The 22,734-nt window shown below is 41.0% G+C and overlaps 1 protein-coding gene across 1 annotated transcript; it reads right to left on the bottom strand.

Annotated features, from left to right (window-relative positions):
• Window positions 1-560: 560 nt before the first annotated feature.
• Window positions 561-22,057, bottom strand: emc2 (ER membrane protein complex subunit 2). The gene is made up of 11 exons (XM_058648066.1): window positions 21,950-22,057; window positions 21,022-21,135; window positions 18,510-18,574; window positions 17,470-17,555; window positions 15,958-16,015; window positions 11,570-11,655; window positions 11,205-11,264; window positions 8,002-8,083; window positions 7,646-7,756; window positions 5,774-5,878; window positions 561-1,155 (listed from the first exon to the last, which is right to left on the bottom strand). Exons 1-11 carry the CDS (start codon window positions 21,987-21,989, stop codon window positions 1,069-1,071), a joined length of 894 nt encoding a protein of 297 aa, XP_058504049.1. The 5' UTR covers window positions 21,990-22,057; the 3' UTR covers window positions 561-1,068.
• Between the last annotated feature and the right edge of the window lie 677 nt (window positions 22,058-22,734).

The raw sequence follows: 22,734 nt of genomic DNA, 5'->3' as shown, positions 1-22,734 counted from the left end.
CAAAAAAACAAAAGAAATGGGAGTTATAGCAGACTCTTCATGGGTGAGAGACAACTTATGATGATCATTTGGATCAATTCAGATTCAACAATTACAGAACCAAATGAACAGTGTTCTGCTCTAAAGGCAGGAGAAAGCAGGACTGCCTCTCGCTCCACTAAGATGTCTTTCTTCCCTGTCTGTCATGCATGTTCCTAAATTTATGAATAGTTTTTTTTTTTTCTTTCCAACTTGTGGTGTGTTAATTACTGGCAGCACTCTCCGAGGCTCTCTAAACTGAAATGACAGAGGTGTTGTTCAGTGTGCTGAAGTCAGTTCAGCTGCTGGCTGGGGTAATTGAAAGGCAGGGTTTCCCAGCTGGAATCACTGTGGAAGAGGCCCCGGTGTTTGCCACTGCTGCCTTCATAATGACAAATGTCTTTTATCCTTTTACAGTATAGTTACAGCAGGTTCAAATGTGTCAGTCAGCCGGGGAAAACGTGACTAGTTAGAAACATGGAAGTCCAAAAAAACAACCGACGAAAAACTCCTTCTGACTACAAACATTCATGGAGAAAATGTATTTTCAACTATACTTTATTAAGACATTTTGATAAGTCTGACAAAAAAGAAAAACAATTATTTGTATTAAAGATGTCTAATTGACAGTAGCACCTCTGTGCGAACAGGTGGGGCCTTCATACCGTCTTTATAAATAGCAGTTACTTTACAGCTCGTCTTCTCTGTCACAGGGTTAAAGCTTTGATGTGGATGTGAAAAACTGTTAGATCAGTTTAAGAACAAAACACAAAATAAGATGGGAAGGATTAGTACAGTCCAGTCTGAGGAACATCCCACCCTGGTTTGTACTTGCGTTCTGGTGTTGTAGGTACCAGATGAGTGGGTGAATCTTTGCACTTGAGGAAAAGGTCTTCCATTATCCAAGTTCACTAAGTCACAGAATCAACGTTGAAGGGATTAAGAAAAAAAAAAATACAGATAACAGATCTGGTTCTGGATAGTGGACACATTGCAAGACTATTTGAGCTGCCATGTTGTTCCAACTGAAGAGAGAGGACATGCGCAGGTCTAGGACATGGTGATCTGCATGGACTCCAACATCTCCTCCACTGCCTTACTGGAGCACTTATTCTCTTTACTCCCACGACCAGCAAGCTGCATATCAGAGGAGGAAAGGGGGAGGCAAAGAGAGAGGGAGTGGGGGGGAGGAGAAAAGGAGAACATCAGCTCATTAGATCTCTCTGCCAAGGAAAGTAATGAAGAGCTAAACACACTTGAACACAGCCTCACAGAGGCATCGATAACCCTGTGCAACATATGTCACGCTCCGCTGACTGAGCGAAAACATCCCTGTCCCAAAAGTAACGATGATCGCAGAGACAACAATAGTCAATGGACAGATATGGTAAACAAGTCATGCAAAGTAAGATAATACCTCAACTTTGAGGGTCTCCCATAAACTGTTGCATAAGAGCCATTACTCTCGCTCTCTGTGTGTTTGTGTGTGTTTGGAGAAGGATGTCCACTTCCATAGCCTCTAGTACAGGAATATATAACAGTGCACTCTAATTTTAGCTCTGTGTCCACAGGGGTTCACAGGAAAAGCCACAAATTATAATCCACGAGCATATAGAAGATTACTCATGTGTACACAAACAGGCACACACACATCCTCTTCCCAATTAAATCTTGCAACAGACAGGGCATCCAATCGAAACAGACTAAAGGGAAACACAACTTCCTTCACCTTGGGCAGGCGACCAGGGATAAGATAATGGGTCAGTGGGATTCACCTCGTCTTGCCAAATTTGTCAACCAACAAAAATCTCTACAAAGGGTATCAGGTTCCATTATATGCCAGATAACTTCCATCTAATGAAAGCTGTGTGTAAAACAGCTATATCATGTCTATCATATCCACCATTTACACTTAATAAAACAATTAATGATCAAAAATGACACTGCAGTTGCACTGATAGCAGTGGACACTGACACAATACATGCAATTAAAATATGCAAGTTAAATCCCAAAAGAAACATGCAGCTTAAACTTAAATTAAGCTCATCATCTGCCATCACAATCTTAGGTCCACAATTTCAAAATGTGTCGAGGCCCGGAAAATGGACAAGCAAGAGGCAACGGCATCGCAGGAGTCTTTCAGTTAACTTATTATAATAACACAATTTGTCAAGTCGAGCACAGGCAGGGGATATCGTTTCAACCACATGGCTCTACTGCCTGTGAACAACAGAGCACATTCTGCATGTTCTGAGATGAGCCCCACGAGACGGTGTGCAGACGGAAGCACCATTATACGCAGAGTAAACAATCATTTTCATGCTTAAAAACAACTGGCTGAGGAAATCTAACACTGGGCTTCCACCTAAGGTGGCATCTTGGCTTGTTTTCCAAAACCACATATCCTCCTCTACATATGATCTATCTTTGACTTAAACACCAAAACAGCTCAACCCGATATTCATTAAAAGGCACTGATCTATAATGCTATGACACATTTATTCTGTCAACCATTGGAACTACCCAGACTTCCGCAAACAGGAACTTAGTGTTGCCTAAATTTAGCCTATTCTGTCTTCACACAGCAAAACTTTTTTTTTCCCCTCTGTCCTAACGCCAACTTAAAAGGGACAGTTTTATAAGGTGTGCAATGGGCTATGTAATTTCAAATGGTGACTCATTCTTCTAGATTCAGGGTGTGTGTGAGTGGTGGGGTAGCTATAATGATCAGTGCATTAATTGCCTTTCTGCCTAATGCACCATTACCTCAGGTCCTGTTGTCAATTATCTCTGCAGCCTGAGGTGAGACCACCACATTAACTCCTGCCCTGCTCTAAAACAGTGGGGGGCTGACCAGACAGCTTCACATCTATTTAGAGCATCTGATAATAGAGACGTGACGCAGTGGGAGCCTCTGGTCCGTGACAGAGGAGCTAATCAGAGAATCTGTTTAGAGAGTTAGGGTAACAAGGGCAGGCTGTCGGGCCACTTAAAAGACACATACACCTACAACCCACACAACTATATATGTCAGCCAAGCCCACCAAAGTAATTACATTAATGCTTTTCATTCTTTTCAGATGTTCCCCAGTCAGCCATGACCTCTCACTGCTCCCACTTGCACTCACCTGCCCACCTCTTTCTCACACAGAGGTATGACAATCACCAGGTACTGATGCCTAATAAAAGTGGATGACTGACACGAGCAGCGCTTTAAAGGGGCCATCAATCAGCCAGCACAAGCCCACAGCAGCCTGCAGCGGTCTGAGTGAGGCCCCCCACACCCCTGCTCCTTTTTAAGATCTCTTAACTGAGAGAGGGGGAGCAAAAAATAAAGGACGCTACTGCACACCTTGTCATTTAACTTGTCTCTCACTGCAAAACCAGAGAAAAACATCCAGAAGTGCACAGACTAACAGCAGAGTTGAGTACAAACCCTGCATAACCAGGCAACTTAAACAAGGACAAGCTGTACACTGGGGCAAATGCAGCTCACATAATGGTCACTGGAAGACAAAATGTGTGCCCGTCTGAGTTGTCCCATTATAATCACCAGGAGGTCAAAACCAAAGTCAAACTCTTTCTAAAAAAAAAAACATTGTCTACTGATCTCTATTAGCAGCCGAAGTGTTTTGGTCTGTTGTCATCATAACTCAAAATCAATTTTGTTTTCCTCTGAGCTAATACAATACGGCTTATATATCATAGCGATTCACACACTGCCTTCAATTTTAATCATTTAGATAAATGCTTGTGCAGATTTCCATTCATCCAGGTCATTACTGCCCAAATCCAATTAAATCACATATTAAGTGACACTACGCAATAACACAATAACACAGCTTCAAATTAAAACACTGAGATGTGCAATTTAATGATAGGCAGCAACTCAGTAAGAGTCATGCTGAACTGTGGTCAGTTGAAAAGACTTCAAACTCATCAGAACTGCTTTCATCCTGTTACGTTTTCTACAGCAACAGCACATCCAGCAAAGATGACATCATGTTGCTATGAACTGAAGTGGTGAAATAGGGAACATTTTCCATCAATGTCACATTTCCTTTATAACAGATATACTGTATAATGTTGACAAATGTATATTTTTTATCATTTTAATCATAAAGCTGTCATTGTACTGTTAAAGACACTTGTAATAGCTGTCTGTTTGTCTGTGGGTAAAACACTTCTCATACCTCCCTGGCAATAAAGAAAATGTTAAAGCGTGTGAATAGTGTTCAGGTGTGAACTGGCTGGCAGCTCTCTCACTTAACCTATACGGTTAAGTGAGAGAGCTGCCAGTCAGTGGTCCCGTCCCAGCGTGAGTCATCTGATGCCTCACTCATGTCCTGCAGATCCTTTAGGCCCCTGACTTATGATTAAAAGTGTGCACTTTGAGATAATCATCTTGTCCCGTGTTAGGATCAAAGACTTCACGAGACAGCGAGGTAAGGTCAGAAGCAAACCAATCAAAATGATGAGTGTAGTGGCATGGAGACTTTTAGTTGACTTTGTTCACCAAAAAAAAAACCCTCTTCATTTTTTTCCCTTCATTATTTATTGAAGAGATCTGTCTCTGCGCATCCAGTATGAGCCTGAACAAAACAAGCTTCACCTCGTGACTTTTTGTTCTCCCTCAAATCAAACCAAACAGAACAAGCAGAAGCTTCTCGTCTCCTACAGTTTCAGAAGAGGACAGCTGCTCACTGGGACATTACTCACACACACACTTTGTGCAACAGAGCTCTTAAACTTGTCTAAGTGCTCAACATGTGAAATGTGTCTATAAGGGACAGAGAGCCAAGTGTGGTGAGACGAGGTCTTTAGAGGCTCAGCAGGAAACCTCTCTCTCAACAGCACCCACACATGCTGAGCAAAGAACCACTTATTAGACGTTTAACTGTCGAAACCCAAATAAGCAACACGTACTGTATGGGCTCGTATGGCAAAAAAGTTTGCTTTTAAATATGCTTTAATACTTGGGTTGCCGTGACAACGGCATAAACCATTTCAGTTAAACAATCCGAGTCGCTCCTCAGTTTTTCCCTTCGATACTTTGCGTGCATTTGTGCGGATTCTAATATGAGGGCGCACGTGTCTGCTTTCAAATGGGCACAAATTGGTTCATCAGGTCCTCGTTATACGGGTTTTAAGGACATTTAATCTGGGAAAATGTTTGCAATAGTTGCTGTGAAACACTGCAACACTTAAACCTGTAATGATGCTCGTGAATTTGCTGCAGACATCCGAAGTTCAGTTCGCGGAGCCCCAGTTTGTGAACGAGACAACTCCCCGCTACAGTCTAGCATGATTGTTTTCCTCAGAGAATCAGCCTGTGAAGCCACGGTGTGGGATAAAGTCTTAGCCGACATTGTGGCCTTAAGTCAACACATCGACAGTAAATGTACCCAGACACACTGAAAGACACCAGGGTTGTAATTTCAGCACTGCGAGTCAAAGTCATTCTTCAGGATTGCTGTGCATTCAGGGGTCATCTGGTGGTTGCGAATACTTTTGCATACTATGCAAATGAAGGGGATTTCTGGATGTCTGGACATTGTGTGCAAATACCCCATAAAAGCTAAAACATAGCAGAAGAATCAAAAGACAATATGGCTGGTGGTTTTCAGTGTCTGGCAAAATTAATAGTGATGTGGGAAAAAGTGGGAAAAAAAATGTAGTAGATATGCAAGATTAAAATCTGACAAAGTTACATGCTCTTCCATCAAGTTTATAAAGCATCTGTATATAACTCACCTTATAGGCTCTATTTATTTGAGTGGTAGCCCAGGCGGCGTACTTAATATTGTCCTTCTTCACCTTGGCACTAACTTTAGGACTGGCAGCGATGTGACTTGCAGACTAGAGGAAAAAAGAAAACGAGAAGAAGCAGCAAAATGAGGGAAAAGGGGAAAGGGTGTTCTTATATCAAAACTTGGTGAAACAGCAATAAAGGCGTAATTGAGATGAATGTGCAACCACTCTTACCATCTACCACTCCACTAGTCATTGTGGCAGAATGAAGAGAAAAAACAGGCCTTGGCCTGATGACACAGGAGAAATCATTTATGGGAGGAAAAAATGAGCATTTTAATGCCTCATGCGTAAATTGTCACTTAACGGAGTCTAATTTCTCCAACACCATTGATTCCTGGTGAAGAAAGAACCATGTACGTCTTTAAAAAAAAAAAGAAAGCAAAAGCAAGCGTGCAGTGAGTGGAGCGCCTTGTGAATCACGGTTTCTGCCTGCCCCGACAGCTCCCTTCCGAACCACAAATCCCATGTCTTTCCCATGTTCCTGCCATCATCTCCACACAGCAAACCCCAGAGGGCTTACCCTGCCTGCACTTCAAAGCCCTCCCTACCAATGTGCTGAAACTTTAACTACACACCAATCAACCTGGTCCTGTTTTTTCTATAAAATGGTTTTGGCTTCTGTATTTTTTAGTAAGCAATTTCTTTATTTCTATATATTTTTTTTCTTTTTTGGCACAAGACAAACCTCAATTTAGATGATGTCAACGCAGACAGGCTATCCCCACATAACAGTGTGCACCATTATGGAGGGGAATCCCCACGCAAGCGCTGTGAGTAACTAACCCACAACCCCACTGTGGTCAGTGCTACCAAGTCTTCTGTGGAACTGACTCAGCTGGTGAGAGATGGTGAAAGTTTCATGCCCTTTCACTGAACTTCTTGCACCTGTCAGAAGTTGGACCGTCGATATGAGCTGACAAACTTCAAAATGCACTCTTCAGACAGACCTGTGACTGATGAAGAATAACCCCCCCCCCACACTACCTGAGGTAGCCATTAAAGGGCAGGGTGTCAGTGAAGGACTTGTCAGGAAGCCGCACGGGGCCTGCTCTTTCTCTGACAAACGTGAGCGTTAACAGAAGCAAAACTCTTGGTTTGAACCCTGCCCTGCTTCTCCTGTATGCTGCCTAAACCTCAGAGAATATGGGTTATGTGTTTGGACTATGTTATGTGTTTGGACTACCTGAAAAACCCCAGTGCAGCACACAGGAAAACACTAGGTCCCTCTGTGTTAGACCTGCTTCCCCTCTCCACCATTTATTCCCGGCACTGCTGTGTTTGTGTTTTTATGTCAGCTCTCAATTACATATGATGCATTGGTGCTAAGGGACAGCATCCCGTTTAAAACAAATACAGAGATGAAAGGGCTGTTTACCCATGACTACAATCAAACTGGCACCCAGTCGGATAATTTGCAAGTTATATACTGCTTACAACAGTTGTACTGCTCTTTCTCTCCAACTCATGTGTTTCTCTTTTTACTCCACGCCTTCTTTATTTATCTAAGTGATAAACATAAAAAAAGGCCTCACCAAAAGGGGTATTATTACTAAAATAAAGAGCTTCAGAAGGGCAGACATTTCCGATGCTGGAGTTCACCATCTGACTCAGCAGTGTGCTGACCTGTCTGAGAGCCTCTTCTTCCCCCCAAAAACACATTTATTTACACATACACACACACTACAGGCGTACTTGACAGACTCATTGGCCAGCCTCAAACCTTGACAAACCGCAGGGTAGCAAAAAAGTTCTACTATTTTTGTTTTTTCTCTCCTCCTCTCCCACTTTCTCTCCATGTTCAGCGGTACTCACCATGTACAGACCAAACAATGCCCTCATGTTTCGGTTGTTCAGCCTCAGTGCCTGGGCAAAATACTTTCTGGACAGCTCCAGGTTTTCCAGCCCCCCCTGAGTGTACTTCACCTGTTAAAGGAAGCATTAAACTGTGCTAAATGGCAGCACAAGCAATGACAGCATGACATCTGAATAAGCAATACATGACAACCACATGTGAACACATCTCCTTTCATAGGCCTGTACTCCCAGTGACATTTAGTGTGTCCCAGTGTTTCTCTCCGTTACAAAGAGAGGCACCATTCACAGAGAGCGAACATTTATTCCATAGTTTCCCCACATGCTTGATGACGGACATCCAGGCGTGTACCTACCTCAGCGTACTGCTCACAGTACAAATGATTGTGAGGATTGGTCATCATCAGCTCCTCCAGACAAAACGCAGCTTTTCCATAGCTGTGGAAATGACAAGGGAAACAGTAAGCCAATTGATACAGCTGTGGGTATGTCATCCTTTAGCTTGCTCAACTGTGAAGCACAACATCTATGCCCAATAAATTTACAGGTATAAATCTGTATTGAAAACTACATGGGGTGCAGGTACGACAGACTTATAGCCTCCTGAATGTTGCAGAGCTCCGTAAAGATCTACAATGTGTCCTGAAGTTTATTTGAAAGTTTACAGTAAAGGTTACTCAGTCCAGACAGATGGAAAAGGTAAAAACCAATCTAGTATGGTGATTCTCCCTCCTTCGGGGACACTGAGGATCAATCTTCTCCATCTGTGTGTTTTCTCAGCCTTTAATGTGTAGTTAACTACCTTCCTGAGGTCAGCACTACAGTAAGAGCTGGCACACTGTGCCTATACTCAGATGAGATCACTTCTCAGCAGCAGACTGCTGAGCTGTTGACCTCACACTAATCTGCTGCCACTCCATTTCTAATACACAGTTTCCCCTTCACTGTACCAGACCAAGTTGTGCTAAGATACAGTATATCACTGGAACACAAAGCCATAAAACGTCTGCACACCTAACAAAACACAAGTCAACACACGCAGACCAAGGCAGAAGCAGACCGCCCAACAGAAATTGGGACTACCCTGGCTGTCTTTCAATACATTCAAAGTTATGATCATATTTGTAACCACGTTTTCATGGTTTTTTGAGGTTTTTTTTGGCAAGACATCTCATATTTCTGAACAAATCATATCAATTTAAAGAAAAACCAAAAGATGCTTGCTTGCTACACCAGGCCTCTGAAGATCGTGACTTTTTTCACCACTGGAGAGAAATTAGGTAAATGCAACCGTTTGACTGACACCAAATGATCCAAATGTTGCCTTCCACAAAAATGAAGAAATATAAAATCTACGATACAGCATAGTAGGGAAAAGGAAGGTGCCGACAGAGAAAGAAAGAAATAAACAGTAGGACGGGGTTGAGTGGAGGGGGGGAGATCAGAGGGGCTGGATGGTTGGGGGCTGCTTACAATTACCACTTCCTCTCCATAAAATCTTTCAGATGTGCTCATGCAGTGGCCATGGCCTGCAACAGAGCCTGCTCCATCAGCCATCAACCAGAATCTTGTCCCAGAGCCAGACCCCTACCTCTGAAGCTCTTCCTTCAGTCATCCAACCCCACTGACAACGAGCTACTCTCTAAGGCTGCAGCTAAGCTCACTCTTTACCACAGTGCTTGAGTAAGTTTGTAGCTGCCATCATGTGCGAGACTGCAAGAATCGTATTTGTTTCTTTTGGAAGTTAGTAAAACCATCAGCAGCAGCTTTCCCCTATTTCAATACCACATTTTGACTGCAAATAAGACAAAAATGGATTCAGACTGCCTAAAGTATGTTTGAAAAAATTATTACTATTTATACTGTAATTTTGGATGACCAGTCCAATTTTGCTGAACAGTCTCATGAGCTGGGTCCAAATGAAAGCCAACGGCTGTGGCTCCAAGCAATACTTGCAGGCTAAATAATCAGCAGTCTAAACATTGTTGGCATAAGGATTGCTTTAGCAGTGTCGACGCAAAAGCTAATAATTACATTTATAATGTGTGAACACTGATGTTTTCAGCAACTTAACAACTTTACAACGGCCGTGCAGACACTGCTCTATTTATTTTTCACTCCCTGGGTGTTGTGCAGGCAGGGGAGCAGAGTTTATGAGAAGTGCCACCACCTTCTCCTGGGAATTTCACAGCAAGTGCTCTCCCTCTCTTTCTCTCCCTCTCTGCCTCTTGCTCCATCCCTCTGGAAAAGAGTGGCGATAATGCCGCGCCATCCGGAAGAGGAGGTGGAGGGGAAACAGAGTTTGTAACCCAAAATAAAGAAAACAAAGAAAAGAAATTGACACGCCTTTAGATAAGGGGCTGTGGGAGTGAATGGTGTGATATTACAAGTGTGGGGATAAGCTGGGAGATAATCCGCTCACCCCTGGATTTCCTCTGACTACTACAACAATAAAGCCTCTCAGACAAAAGCATGAAATATCCAATAAGTAGCCTTCTCACCGCGCTACACATTCCTGCTCTCACTGCTTTCGTACCGGAGCAACCAAGCAACTGGAGTCAGTGTGCCCACACACACGTACCAAACCGTAGCTCAAGACACTGCTTCAGCCACTTCTGAGCCCCAGACAATTAAGGAGGGACAAAAGGTGACACAAACAAAATGATTTTTCTTTCAATGCTCTTGTCTGTCTGGCTCTGAGATATCCGTGAAAGGCCAAGGAGTCTTTCTGCTTTCATATGCAGGAGAGTAGACCTATGGCTGAAATCCTATTAAACTACTCTTATGTGACTGACATGAACAGGGGTCCATTCAGACCCCTGGTTGTGTCAGGCATCTCACTGCCTTCCTTTGTGGTCATCCACCAAACTTCTGGAGATCAAGCCATCAGTCTGAAGTGTAGCCCCGTTAAACTGATATATTCACCCCAAACATATGGTGGACTTACTGGAAGTTTTGAAAGTGCTAACCATTTGTTATTAAATGGAAAGTTCACACAAAATAAACAACAGGACACAAAGCAGCATATATGAGCTAGACCTCAAACATCCCCCACATTATGGGCTTTATCGAGCTGGGTGGGTGTCTGCCTGTCTGTAAGCAGGATAATTCAAATCTACTGACTTGATTTCCATGAAATCTTGTGTAAACACGATCCAAAAGAATATTCCACTAAATGTAATGGATCTGATTAAGGGGGTGGATACAGTGGTTGTTACTTGTTGCTACTTTTTTTTTTTAACATTTTGGTAATTTTCTCAAAAATAATGACGCAATCTTTTTTTTCCCTTAAAAACTAGGCATAGAAATTAGGCATACAAGTCGTGTTTATATGTATGAGCTGGTAATATTTGATGGTTTGCATGGTGACAGATTACATGAAAAAGCAGTGTTGATATTAAACGGACCATTCGACTGAACATACTGCTGACCTCCTACATTTTACAAAAAACATCTCCTGACTGATGACTGATGTTTTGTCTAAATGCTTTACAAACATTTTAATGTTTGATAATGTAACTAGAATTTAAATAAAATGAATAAAGCAAGCTGTCTTTACTCATGTTCATTGATGTAGAGCTCAGACAACTCATGCCACGCTTCCTGGTCCCCAACGAACCTATAAACACAGAAAGTCAATAAGTACTCCTGCTCAAACGCAGTGCCATACATCACATCATGACAGTAATTTCAAAACAGGGAGTGGATTTGTAACATGGTACAGTCAAAATGTAGGTATAATGTTACTTATTACAATACCAATAATATCCAACCTTCGGAGGAGGGGAATAGATTTTGAGTACTTAATGCACAAGTCGTGTCAGCTCAATTGAAAGCAGACTTGGTTTTTAATTAAAATAAAAGCCATGGAAGGTTGAGAGGAGGGAGTGCCTGACCCTCTCTCCATCTTAAAGAAACACTCACTGTTCCAGATACTCATTGAGCTCCCGGATGGCTTCAGTGCTCTTCCCCTGGGCCTTTAGTATGGAGATCTTACGCTTCCTTGCTGCCTGTAGAGCAGAAAATAAACAGGATTAGGAACTCAGCTCGAGTGTTGAAGAGGAAGAGGAGTTGGAGGAGAGAAAGTTGTGAGATTCAATGTCTGTGTTAGTGTATTTTCAGTGTATGAGAAGCCACAAAGTTCCGCTACGAAAAACAAACTAACGCTGATTTATTTTATGAAAATCTATAAAAAAGACAAAGAACTTTGGCGCTTCAAGCTGACAAGATCAAAGGCACAAAGGCATTAACTTTGTCAAGTTCAATTGTACGATAATATCGCTGGTGATATTAAATGAATCCGAGTCCACCAAGACATAAATGGCCAACAGGAGACGGACACACTCACACACATTATGAGTCAAAACGTTGGCTGACAACAAGTGGTGAGTCATAGCCAAACCAAGTGGGGTAAATGGCACACACCCCCAAACCCCAACGCCTGTCTTCTTGCCAACACAGCACGAATCTAGAGCTGCAACAGTCCAACTTACATCAGCTGAAAATTACTTTCCACTTTGTTTTGATGTTAAAATGACCTTAAGGTGGATTACATTCTCATCAATCTGAATTAGACGGTATTACTCTGACTGCAAACATTTCACTCATCCCCCTCCTCCCTCTTTTGGTAGAGGGTGAAAATCTAAACAGGAGGCTGCCACTCCATTAGAACTACACCACCCAGCCACAGCCTACTTTATTTATGGACTGGCACTTGATTGAGTTGGGCTTCCTCTTCTATAGTCAATGCTATTGATGACTGTGTATGAGTCATGTCTCAGGGTTGTAAACTTGGGCCTCTGACACTTCCATCATCTTAAAACCACTTATCCATCAAGCTGGGACAGGGGCCCGCGGAGACACTGCAGCCTAACCTCTAAGTGAAAAACATAAATGATGAGCAAAATGTACCTTATTATATATATTTTATTTTATTTTATTAAATGAATAAAATATGTTTTGAAGTCACCAAGCAACAAGTAGTGAAAGGTCAATCCATTATTTCATTGTTCATGTCCTGTGACTATAAATCGGGACGCTATGTGAGATTCAGGAATTTATACTCACTTCAAACTAAATTATAAGCATGTGGGATCTTTTCTCTTCCAATACCAAAAAATGGGAGAGCAGAAAAAAATAAAGCAAAATATACAGTGATGTTGAATGGAGATCTGCACTTTTACACTCCTACCACACCCACCTCTTTCCCAACATTTTTTTTTCTCTCCCAGATAAAGAACCACTTGGGGCTCGAAGGAGCATATGGAAGTTGGTAGCCCAGTCACACAGCACTTTATTAAATGAGAAGCAATTCCAAACCACCTCTCTCCTCCTTTCTCCAACTAATGATCCAGAAAAACCTGGCAGTGGGTCTGAGCTCTCTGTTGTTGTGATTCTTTTTTAATTAGCACTCTGAGAAGGTCTTAGGAGTGAGGAGAAGGTTATTTACACCAGCCCTGGCTTCTCACTGTGACCTACCACAACGTTCCTTTATAATAAGAAACATCACAACAACGGTGACATACCTAGAGGCACCTGAAGTCTTGCGTACTCTATGACAAGTATAGTGTTAAAGATTTTCTTGATCCATTAAAAAACTATGTTTTATTTTTAAATTAAACTCTAAACCATTACTTTGTGGACAGACTTTGCATTTGTGGTCAATTTTTTTTTTAAATTGAGGCTTAAAATATGAAATAACTTGGCCCAAACAAAATCTTCAACCTCAGGAGTCGTCCATGTGACCTCAATGGTTTATTTTAGAAATACTATCTTTTTATATTGAACTATTAGGGTGAATTAAAAGCGTTGGAATTGAATATTGATGCAATCATTGAGTCCTTCTAATGTTATAGTGATTATAATGTATGATCCATGTATGAAAACGTTGAGGGGGGGCATCACATGACCAAAAATGCCCTCAAGAAGAAGTGAAAAGGTGGAAAAATGCATTTACGCACAAAGACAAGAATTTTGCCAGATCATTGCTGTAGGTACTGGAACATAGCAAGCAATGGAAGGGCTAAGAGTTTGAAACATTTTTTGGACACCACCATGGCAAAAAAAAAAAAACTTGAGCAATTTTTGTTGATTCAACAATTTTGGTTAATGGGTACCACATCTATTCCGCAGCCTGTAATTACAACAGCTCAGTTTCCAATCTCTGCTTCGCATTCTGGGATGCCTCGCAAGTCTTCCTTGTGGTCGCCAATTTTCCGCCATTTCTCATAGCCCATCCCTTGCCCTATCCTTAAAAGCATGTTGGACAATAAGCGAGGAGGAGATAGGCCTCACTGCAAAACAGGTGACCTGAACAATGTCATTGTGTCATCGCTCCACCGCTACACCCAAGTCACTCGTGACAGGGATTGTGGGAAAAAAGGTTTAAGGTTAACATCCCATGAACAGAGAACCTATTTGTCTGTGTTGTTCCATTCCCAGCCCCATGTTTGAATGACAGCCTACAATAGCTAGGGTGGCAGTATCCAGCATCCAGAGACCAGGAAACTGACCATTCCCTTTCCGAGGATGTCTTTGGAATACTCAAAGGACTCTGTGCCGTGTCGGGGAGGTGCCCTGTAATTCAGTGAAATTAAAACTCCCTTTGTCAAAACAGACGATTAATGCAAATCAATTTGTTGCAGACTACGGCAATGACTTGGACATACATTTGCTGGCATTAAAATCTCTTTTGTATATGAAAATGACAGTGTTATATAAAAATATCATATGTGGCTTCCCCTTCAACCTTGTCTTAGACCAAACGAGTGGGAGAAAATCTTTTCAGATAATTTACTGCAATCATCCAAATGTTATTTTCCTGTCAGGCATGGCATGGAACAATCCTCCAGCATAATTCAGGAAAGTAGACAATCACTGAACACAAATGTTTTTGGAAGCTGTGGCTGTTGTTAATATCGCAAGTGGAGCATACACCACGAGACTGAGAATTTCTGCAAAATCATTTAGGTTGGTATTTATTGCATGGCATTTGCTATAAGCAGCATCAGCATGCATAGAAATATACATACTGAGATCAAAATGATGTACAGTCTTGTAATATTTACTCTGTCCATTGCCTCAAAAAACAGTACAAATGTCCCTGACCTGAGCACTCTATTAAATAAAAAATACCTAAGGGGAACCAGGCCATGAAAACAGCCCTATTCCTTGGTTCAAGATCTGACTTGATGATCCAACTTGCCTACTTCCAATAGCAACAGAAGCATTAAATAAACAAAGATGGTCTTAATAAAGTGAAGGTGGGAATGAGACAGAATGTGGTGGCAGGCAGCAGCAGCTGTGGCAGAGCATGGTGGGAGGCAGCTACTCAAAGATGAGGAGGCTACACCTCTATGCCACAGTGGAGTGTATAAGAGCAAGGTAGATATTGTTTTTTTTTCCGTATGGCTTCCATTTGATTAAAGCAGACAGCTGAAGATATGAAAAATTGTCAAATGGAATCCAAAGCACAAACGTCTATGTTGCTGTTTCTAGCACTGCAAGCTAAAGGAAAAATGTTCACACATCTAAAGCAATCCATATGTCAGAATGGTACAGGAAACTTCTTGAACATCTTTGGGGTGATGGGGAGGGGTACAGCCAAAACAAATAAGGCCATGGTTTCTTTTGAAAACCCTTTAAATCCCCCTTTTTTTTGCATGGCCACATGTCCTTATGGAAACTATCTACAGCAGGTACATTATGTTTTGAGTTGGTGGTGTGGGATTGGCTAGACATGCTCCTGCAAGTCATTTCACAGAGATGAATAGTAAAATGAGAAGAGAAGGTAGCACAGAGAGACCTTTAGAGAATTTAAGGTTATTCAGGGCTTGTCTGCCTTAACCCATCAGTCTAGCTCATAGCAAACTTTACATTTCAAGCCAATGATCAACGACGAAGAAGGTGGGACAGGAGCTCAGTCCTGTTCACTCAAGGGGGGGTCTGAAAGGTCCAGTAAATCACCATCTTCAAAGGCCAGATTCTTACTTACAGCCAGACCCTTATTTACAATTTACTTCCATCAAACATGTCTGCCACTGACTAAGATCATGAATCACCCAACCATCACCAGCAGCCCAACCCCACCCCCCTCTCTAAAACACTATGCAGCTGTGTGGGTGATAGGCTGATCAGCACTGCGGTTAAGGTCAGGGAGGCCAAGGAGTTCAACTAAGCAAACTCACACCACTAACACACAAGTGCTTTGGCAGATTTAAAGCCCACCAAAAAGCTGAGACCACAGAGGGAAGAAAGGTAGAACACGAAGCAGAAGCATTTTTCCCCTTCCCTCCCCGACTCCTTGTCCATACCGTGTTGGTGGGGTCGTCTTGAAGAATGCTATCATAGTACTTGTTGGCCTCGTCGTACCTTTAAAGAGAGGAGAAAGAATATAAAGTTGTTTTTGAACAAATCCCAGATCCTACTTGGCTAAAATCAGAGACTGTATTTTAATTTGATTGGATAGTTTGCTTGACCTTTAAACAACCTTGAATAGTTAACTTTACATTTGCCCTCGGTTATCCGTCTCTTGGACCATACACAACACAACATACACATATGAACTTGATAAGCAGCAATATCCAACACAGCCTAGCCTAAACTGTTGGACTGAGGCCACATGATTTTGTTTGAACGGGGACATTTATGAGCCGTAAATATTAAATCATACAGTAAAGAAATCTGGGAACAGAATGCATGCACTTCACTTCATGTCATGTTATATCATCCACTGAAGGATGATTTTTCAACTCTTTTCTATTACGGGCAATGTGCAATGCTAACATTTAAGCAGCCAAGGGTGGGGTTCAGTGATCAGAAACTGTCCCGCCCACAGACAGAAGCAACTCTGGTTTCCATTAGCACTGAGCAGCCCCACTTCCAGCACTGCTGCTTCCCTCGCATTCACTTTATTACTCAGCCACACTTTGGGAGATTTCAGATGGCACCAGGCAACCATTCACGAGCCACTGTGATTTGCTTTATTTATTTAGGAAGCGCCCGTGTGTGTGTGTTTGTGTGTGTGGGGGAAGGCCCTTGCTGTTTGAAGCTGTGTAATTCATGTGTAGCTCTGTCTGCTGCCAATTAGATCCCAGTGTGCCGTTTATTTAATCTGACAGCGCTGAAGCAATCACTCTCAATTATCACGTAAACTCTGACATAACCGATAAACCAGCAAGGGTGATCCGGGTGGGGAATGCAAGTGAGGAAGTACACAGATTGAATTACGCTTACTTCAACTAAGTGCAGACTAAAATATCCCAATGTTTATGTTTTTTGCTCATGCTCTCCATTTTACTGAGGGAGTAGAAGGAGGAACAGGGGTGGAGAGAAAGCTGAAACTTTGTTGACATGTCAATATTTACAGGAGATGCTTGTAGCCCACAGATAAAACAGGACAAAAAAAACTATTAAAAAAGTAGGGGAAGGAGAGTGAAAAATATAAAGAAAAAGAGTAATAAAATAAGGAAAACAGCAAAAAAACAGAAACCAGAGAAGATTAAGGGACCCCCAGAATAACAGTAGGATGAAACCACTTCCTTCCCGGGAATCCCTAACTCAGGCTAAAGGGCCACAGGACTACCCGCTGTTAAACCTTTCCTTTCTCTGTTCCCCTCTTCCCCAAAGGAATGCTGGGTGATCCAACATAAACAGACCCTACCACACACACATGCAGCACTTGCATACACACCCCCAGACCATCATACCACTTAGGATGTGCTAACAGTTTCTCGCCCCAAACCTCCTAAAATACCATACGTGAAGGTATGGCTGTACTTTTTGCCACCAATCTAGGCCTTGCTCTCAAAAGACCTGATGCTTACCTTTCCAAGGCTTCCAGCCTCATGCCCGATAATCGCTTCACTCTGTGGCTATCTGGAAACTGCTTCTTCAGTTCCTGCAGACAGCTCTGTAAGGATGTGGGGAGAGGGAGAGAGAGAGAGAGAGAGAGTGCGAGAGTGGCTGTAACTTAACTATGTTACACTCTTGCTCTAACATTTACTTCTACAGATACTCATGATTTCCAAACACAAATCACATGTCTTGATAAAGCCAGACTTTGTTTATATTTCAGCCCAAAACCATGGACACTGATAACAAATAATCAAAACTAACACTTCACAGTTTTTATGTTACACATTTGGGCAGCCATATTTGTGATTAAATAAAGGAGGACACTTTTCTTCCACAAGTCTGATTTGTTGGATTCACGGCACAGCGTGAAAGGTGAGGAGGGCTTGTAATCACATTCAGCATTATCCTGAATTTGATGGAAACGTCTGCGGCGTGATCTGAATCATTTGCACAATCCATCAGCTGAAGTCTTGTCCTTCTTCTTTTTTTAAAGTCTGGCAGCAGGTCTGTAAGGATAGCCAACAGACAACTATTTCTAATGACTGAGTTCTGCCTCTCTGTACTCAGTGAGTCATTCTTTTTGCCAGAGGATTTGTCACTTCCATACTGATTACAGATGAACCATTTCAATTATTATGACCTCCGGTCTGTTTTTTATCCAACGCAGATTTGACCATTTTCACAGCTATGAATATTTCAGAACATGAACTCAGAAACATCACATTAAGCTTTAGGAGGGCAAATAAATCCGGGGGGAAAAAGCAATAAATGAAGGCCAAGTTCAGCTAACACTTAAAGCATGCTTCTCCTCTCATTTGCTACAACCTCTAATTTCAAGTCTCAGCAAATTGTTTTTCCAAAGTACAGACAGAGTAATACCGTTTGGCCAAATAAATATCATTTTTTCACATTTGGCAGAGTAGGTCCTGCAAAATAGGAATGGCTGTGAGAGAGCATACGGTTGCTTCTGGAGCTCCTGGGTGTGTGAGGAAGCACGGTAAAAACATACCAGAGCCAAGTCATCTCGACTGCAGTCCAGCGCCGCAATCATCACCTGCTCATAAATAATCCATACTGGGGAAAAGACAGAGACAGAGACAGACATAAAAGACTGCATTAACGTCTATTCCACTGTCTGTAACATTAAAAAAATTACAATTGAACTATACACTTGACTTCTGTCCACATTTACTCTTTTCTGCATGCCACTTTGTAAAGATAATGGGACAGGTTAGAAACCATTTGTTAATTTCAAGCTTGGACAGCATTGCAGTATAAACGATCATGAACACTGTTCACTTTCCAGCAATGACTGTAATAAATAACAAATACATTTTAAGCAATAACATATTTAAGGAACTTAAATTGTACTGACAATAATATTACAAAATAATAGAATAAGTAAAATATTTTTTATGTATGTTATGATTACCTCTCAATTTTACACTAAGGCTAAACTGAAAATTGGAATCAAAACATTACCCTGTACCTGTAGCCATAATTAATTTTCATCAGCATTACACCATCATGATGATCTCATTTTAGTGTGATGTGACATTAGAAAGTGACACCTCATTGGCACCAGAGAATCACAGTATACAGTTGAGCTGTATTTTGAGTAATATATGACATTGTTAAAAATATAGTTGATGTTTTATGAAACCAGCGGTTGAAGTTAAATGCTTCCCTCATCCCCACTGTGTTGGTGAACATAGTGTATATTAGTCCATATCTTCTTTGCAGCCCTCTGCTCTCACAAACACTAATAATGAATCCATCTATAAAACACCACTGTCCTTTCTTTGTGCACTCCAAATCAAAAGATTTGTGGGCATCACTTGCAATATATAATGTATACAGTTGGTCAGGAGGATCAGAGTCTGATCGGATATGCTTACAAATCCGATTTGGGATGCAGTCTAAACAAGGCCTATGTTTACCATTTTCCCAAAGTAGCGTGTTGGTTGTCTACTTAAAAATGCAAGGGTGGCATTAAGAGATTTTCCCTCTCTGCAACCCATTTCCAAAAGACCAATTCAAGGCTCCCAAAATGCCGTTTCCATATGGATGAAACGCTGATATGATAAAAAACCTTGGCAGATTTGCCTCGACTCCATTTCGTGTGGACAGCCCCTAAAAGCTTGGCTACAGAAGCCTGTTAATGGAATAAATAAAGAAAGGTTTAACAGACTGCTGTGACAAGTGAACTGCATATGTTCAGCCAAACGAACATGTGTTAATTGAAAAGAAAAAGAAAACCCAACTCCACCCAAAAACTGGTGGATTATGCCAAAACAAACAAATCCCTGAAGTTTCTCTTCACTTTAATGATGCCAACTCTTGTTCTGATAATTGCCATCCCATTTCATAGCCAATTTAAGAGCTGGTTTCACTAAACCCATGGCATGTTAAGTCTTTATCCGCCAGTTCTCAGGAATGTTTGAATCATAATAACAGAGGAAAAGGGGAGAGTTTTATGGGATAATACAACAGGACAGCACCATTTTAGAGGACATGTAATGTGTTAATTGTAGACATATCACACGGTCGCTTCACAAACGTGGTATACCTCTATTTGATGGCTTGTATGGTATGATATACAGTATTTATAAATGGATATATTTATTTGCAGCGTTTGTAGGATTATTTTTCAGCAGTATTTTTGGACATAAAAGCCCTAATTTGGGGATTTTTTGTACATGTACAATTAACCATCATATACACTGATCTGTCAATTTGTTGGTATCGTATAATTCTTAAACATGATCTCAGCATTTTAAGGTTAAGACTAGTGAAAGAGCAAAACCAATTAGGTTAAAATCGGAGCAAACTTAAATTTAAAGTTAAGGGTTACAGTAAGACGTTGTGAAATATAGTTATTATAGTATAAAGTGTGTTATTGGAGGAAGAACCATTACATCATGTGTTATTTATACAACACTGACTAAGTAACTAAATACTGTCTGCAAAGCAGCTACCGTTAAGTAAGTATTAAAGCAATAAACTTGATTACGCACAAGTGACCGTTCATGTGGGTGGAACTACTTCCCCACTATGCCTATAACTGTATTTGTGTTTTCCATGGTGAAATGTATGTAGGTGAAACCTTGCACAATGTATAAAAAGATTTGTGTGCATCTCAAAGCAACATATCTTACATAAAAAAATGCCAGTACATGCCAAACATACATGAACACACAAACATACTTATCTTAGTCTGAAATTGACATTATACAACATGCTTTTATTTGTGTTTACAGCGGTCTTGACTTTGCTTCAGAGGGTTTGCCATTATGCACACAATTACCTCTAATATAGTAAGTTTAACTTGATTCAGTATATACAAAACACCATTGTGCTTGTCCTGTAACTGTCTGTTGACAACCACAGCCATGCTAATGTTATGTATTCAGTATAATTAACAGAATACATAACACTATTACAGGTTTATCAAGCAGGTTTATCAAGTTTTTGAACTTGTAGATTTGTCCAATATAATAGACTTATATTGTACCACTTACTGTCATCTCCCAGTTTTGATGAATGTTCACCGATGAGTTCTTCACCAACATCCACTATTTGTTCACTATTTCTGCTGTTATCTTCCCTCCATTTGCGCAGCTTGTCTCTCATCTCTGTAGACAAAATATTGAATTATAAGAAGAGTAATCTGTGTCAACACTGTAACAGAGTCGTTCCATGAGGTACAATGGGTTGTGGGATCTTTTTTTGTTACAGTTATTGATGACTTATTAATGTTTATATAAAAAACAGCAAATGACAATCAAATTAATTTGTGTTTCATTTATCAATCATCTATTGACTTTTAATGTGAACTGGATCACGATTATTTGTCAACCCCGTATAAAATGTTTAGTAATAACTGTTGTAACAAGAAGTAGCCACGAGTGTGGATACATGTCAGCAGTACAGTATGTTCAGATGATGTTCCAACCTCGTTCAAGCGATTTGTGCACACGGAAGTGCCCACGAAGTGTCTCAAATATCATAATAATGGCGCTGTTATTGTAACCTTTATCATATATTTAAGGCACAACATCCACACGTAGATAAGCCAACGTTAGCCGACGCATTAAGACTAGCGAACAGGTTACTAACGGATAGTTACTGCAAAACAAAATCACGATCGCTCCGTGAAATACGACTTCAATTCCACCGATAACTGCATGACCACTATTATAGACGTATAGTAGATGTTTGTAGAGTCGGTATGACTCGACTGTATGGATGACTACATCGAGTTAGCGATACCTCGCTAACTAGCATCAGCTAAGCACTTCACGTTGCCTGATTAGCTTTGTATTTGCCTCAGTCTGGGACAACGAAGACTCTCTCACATTAACCTACACATACCTTTATTCCACGTGTAACAGAAATAAATGTCCCTCAACGTCGATGGCTCTTGCGTTTAATATATTTTTGTCTTACCTTCCCATCCCACATCGTACAAATCTGACACCGACGCCATCTTTTTTTTTCACATTGACAACATACGTCGTCCGTCGACGTCACGGGCTTGCTTGTTGTAGGAGGTGCCTGTCGAAAAAGACATTAAAAAAATATATATATATATATATATATAAAAAAATAATAATAATAGGTGTTCCATTTATGAGATACGTGATCAATAAAAATCATATATATACCAACAACAGTTTAAGCGTGAAATGACATTGTTTATTGTCCACAAGAGCAATCATCTATTTTGCTGATAAGTATTAAGTTACAGCAGGCATCTACAAACCAGATGATGCGGGAAAATTAGCTGAGCCTAGAATCTATCAAGTTCCTCTGAAAATGTCAAATGTGCTTTCCAGGCACACCAGTTAATCCTGATTTCTCTCCGGAGCCTCTGTAAATCTCATCCCCATGCTCACTTACACTCACTTACACACTTCTGTCTTACCACATTGGACACTTGTGGAAGTAGACTCAGCATAAATTAGCGTACAGACGCATTTCAGAGATCTGCTGTAATAACCAGTGCTGCTCACTGTACATAACCCTATACTTATGCTTTGTCCATGTTATGGTAAATGGTCTGTATTTATTTAGTGCTTTTTCTAGTCTTGATGACCACTCAACGCTGCTTTACACTACAGTTTTTAAAAGAACAACAAGGAGATGTTTGTGTCTAAAATACACATATTGTGAAACAGCGTCATTAGTAACAGGCAGGTGCATATGCACAGGGGCATACTGAGATGTCATAA

This window comes from Solea solea, chromosome 13 (assembly GCF_958295425.1).
Source record: "Solea solea chromosome 13, fSolSol10.1, whole genome shotgun sequence".
NCBI classification, from domain to species: domain Eukaryota; kingdom Metazoa; phylum Chordata; class Actinopteri; order Pleuronectiformes; family Soleidae; genus Solea; species Solea solea.
Note: the sequence above shows the minus strand (reverse complement) of the source record. Positions and strands in the feature narration are given on the sequence as shown.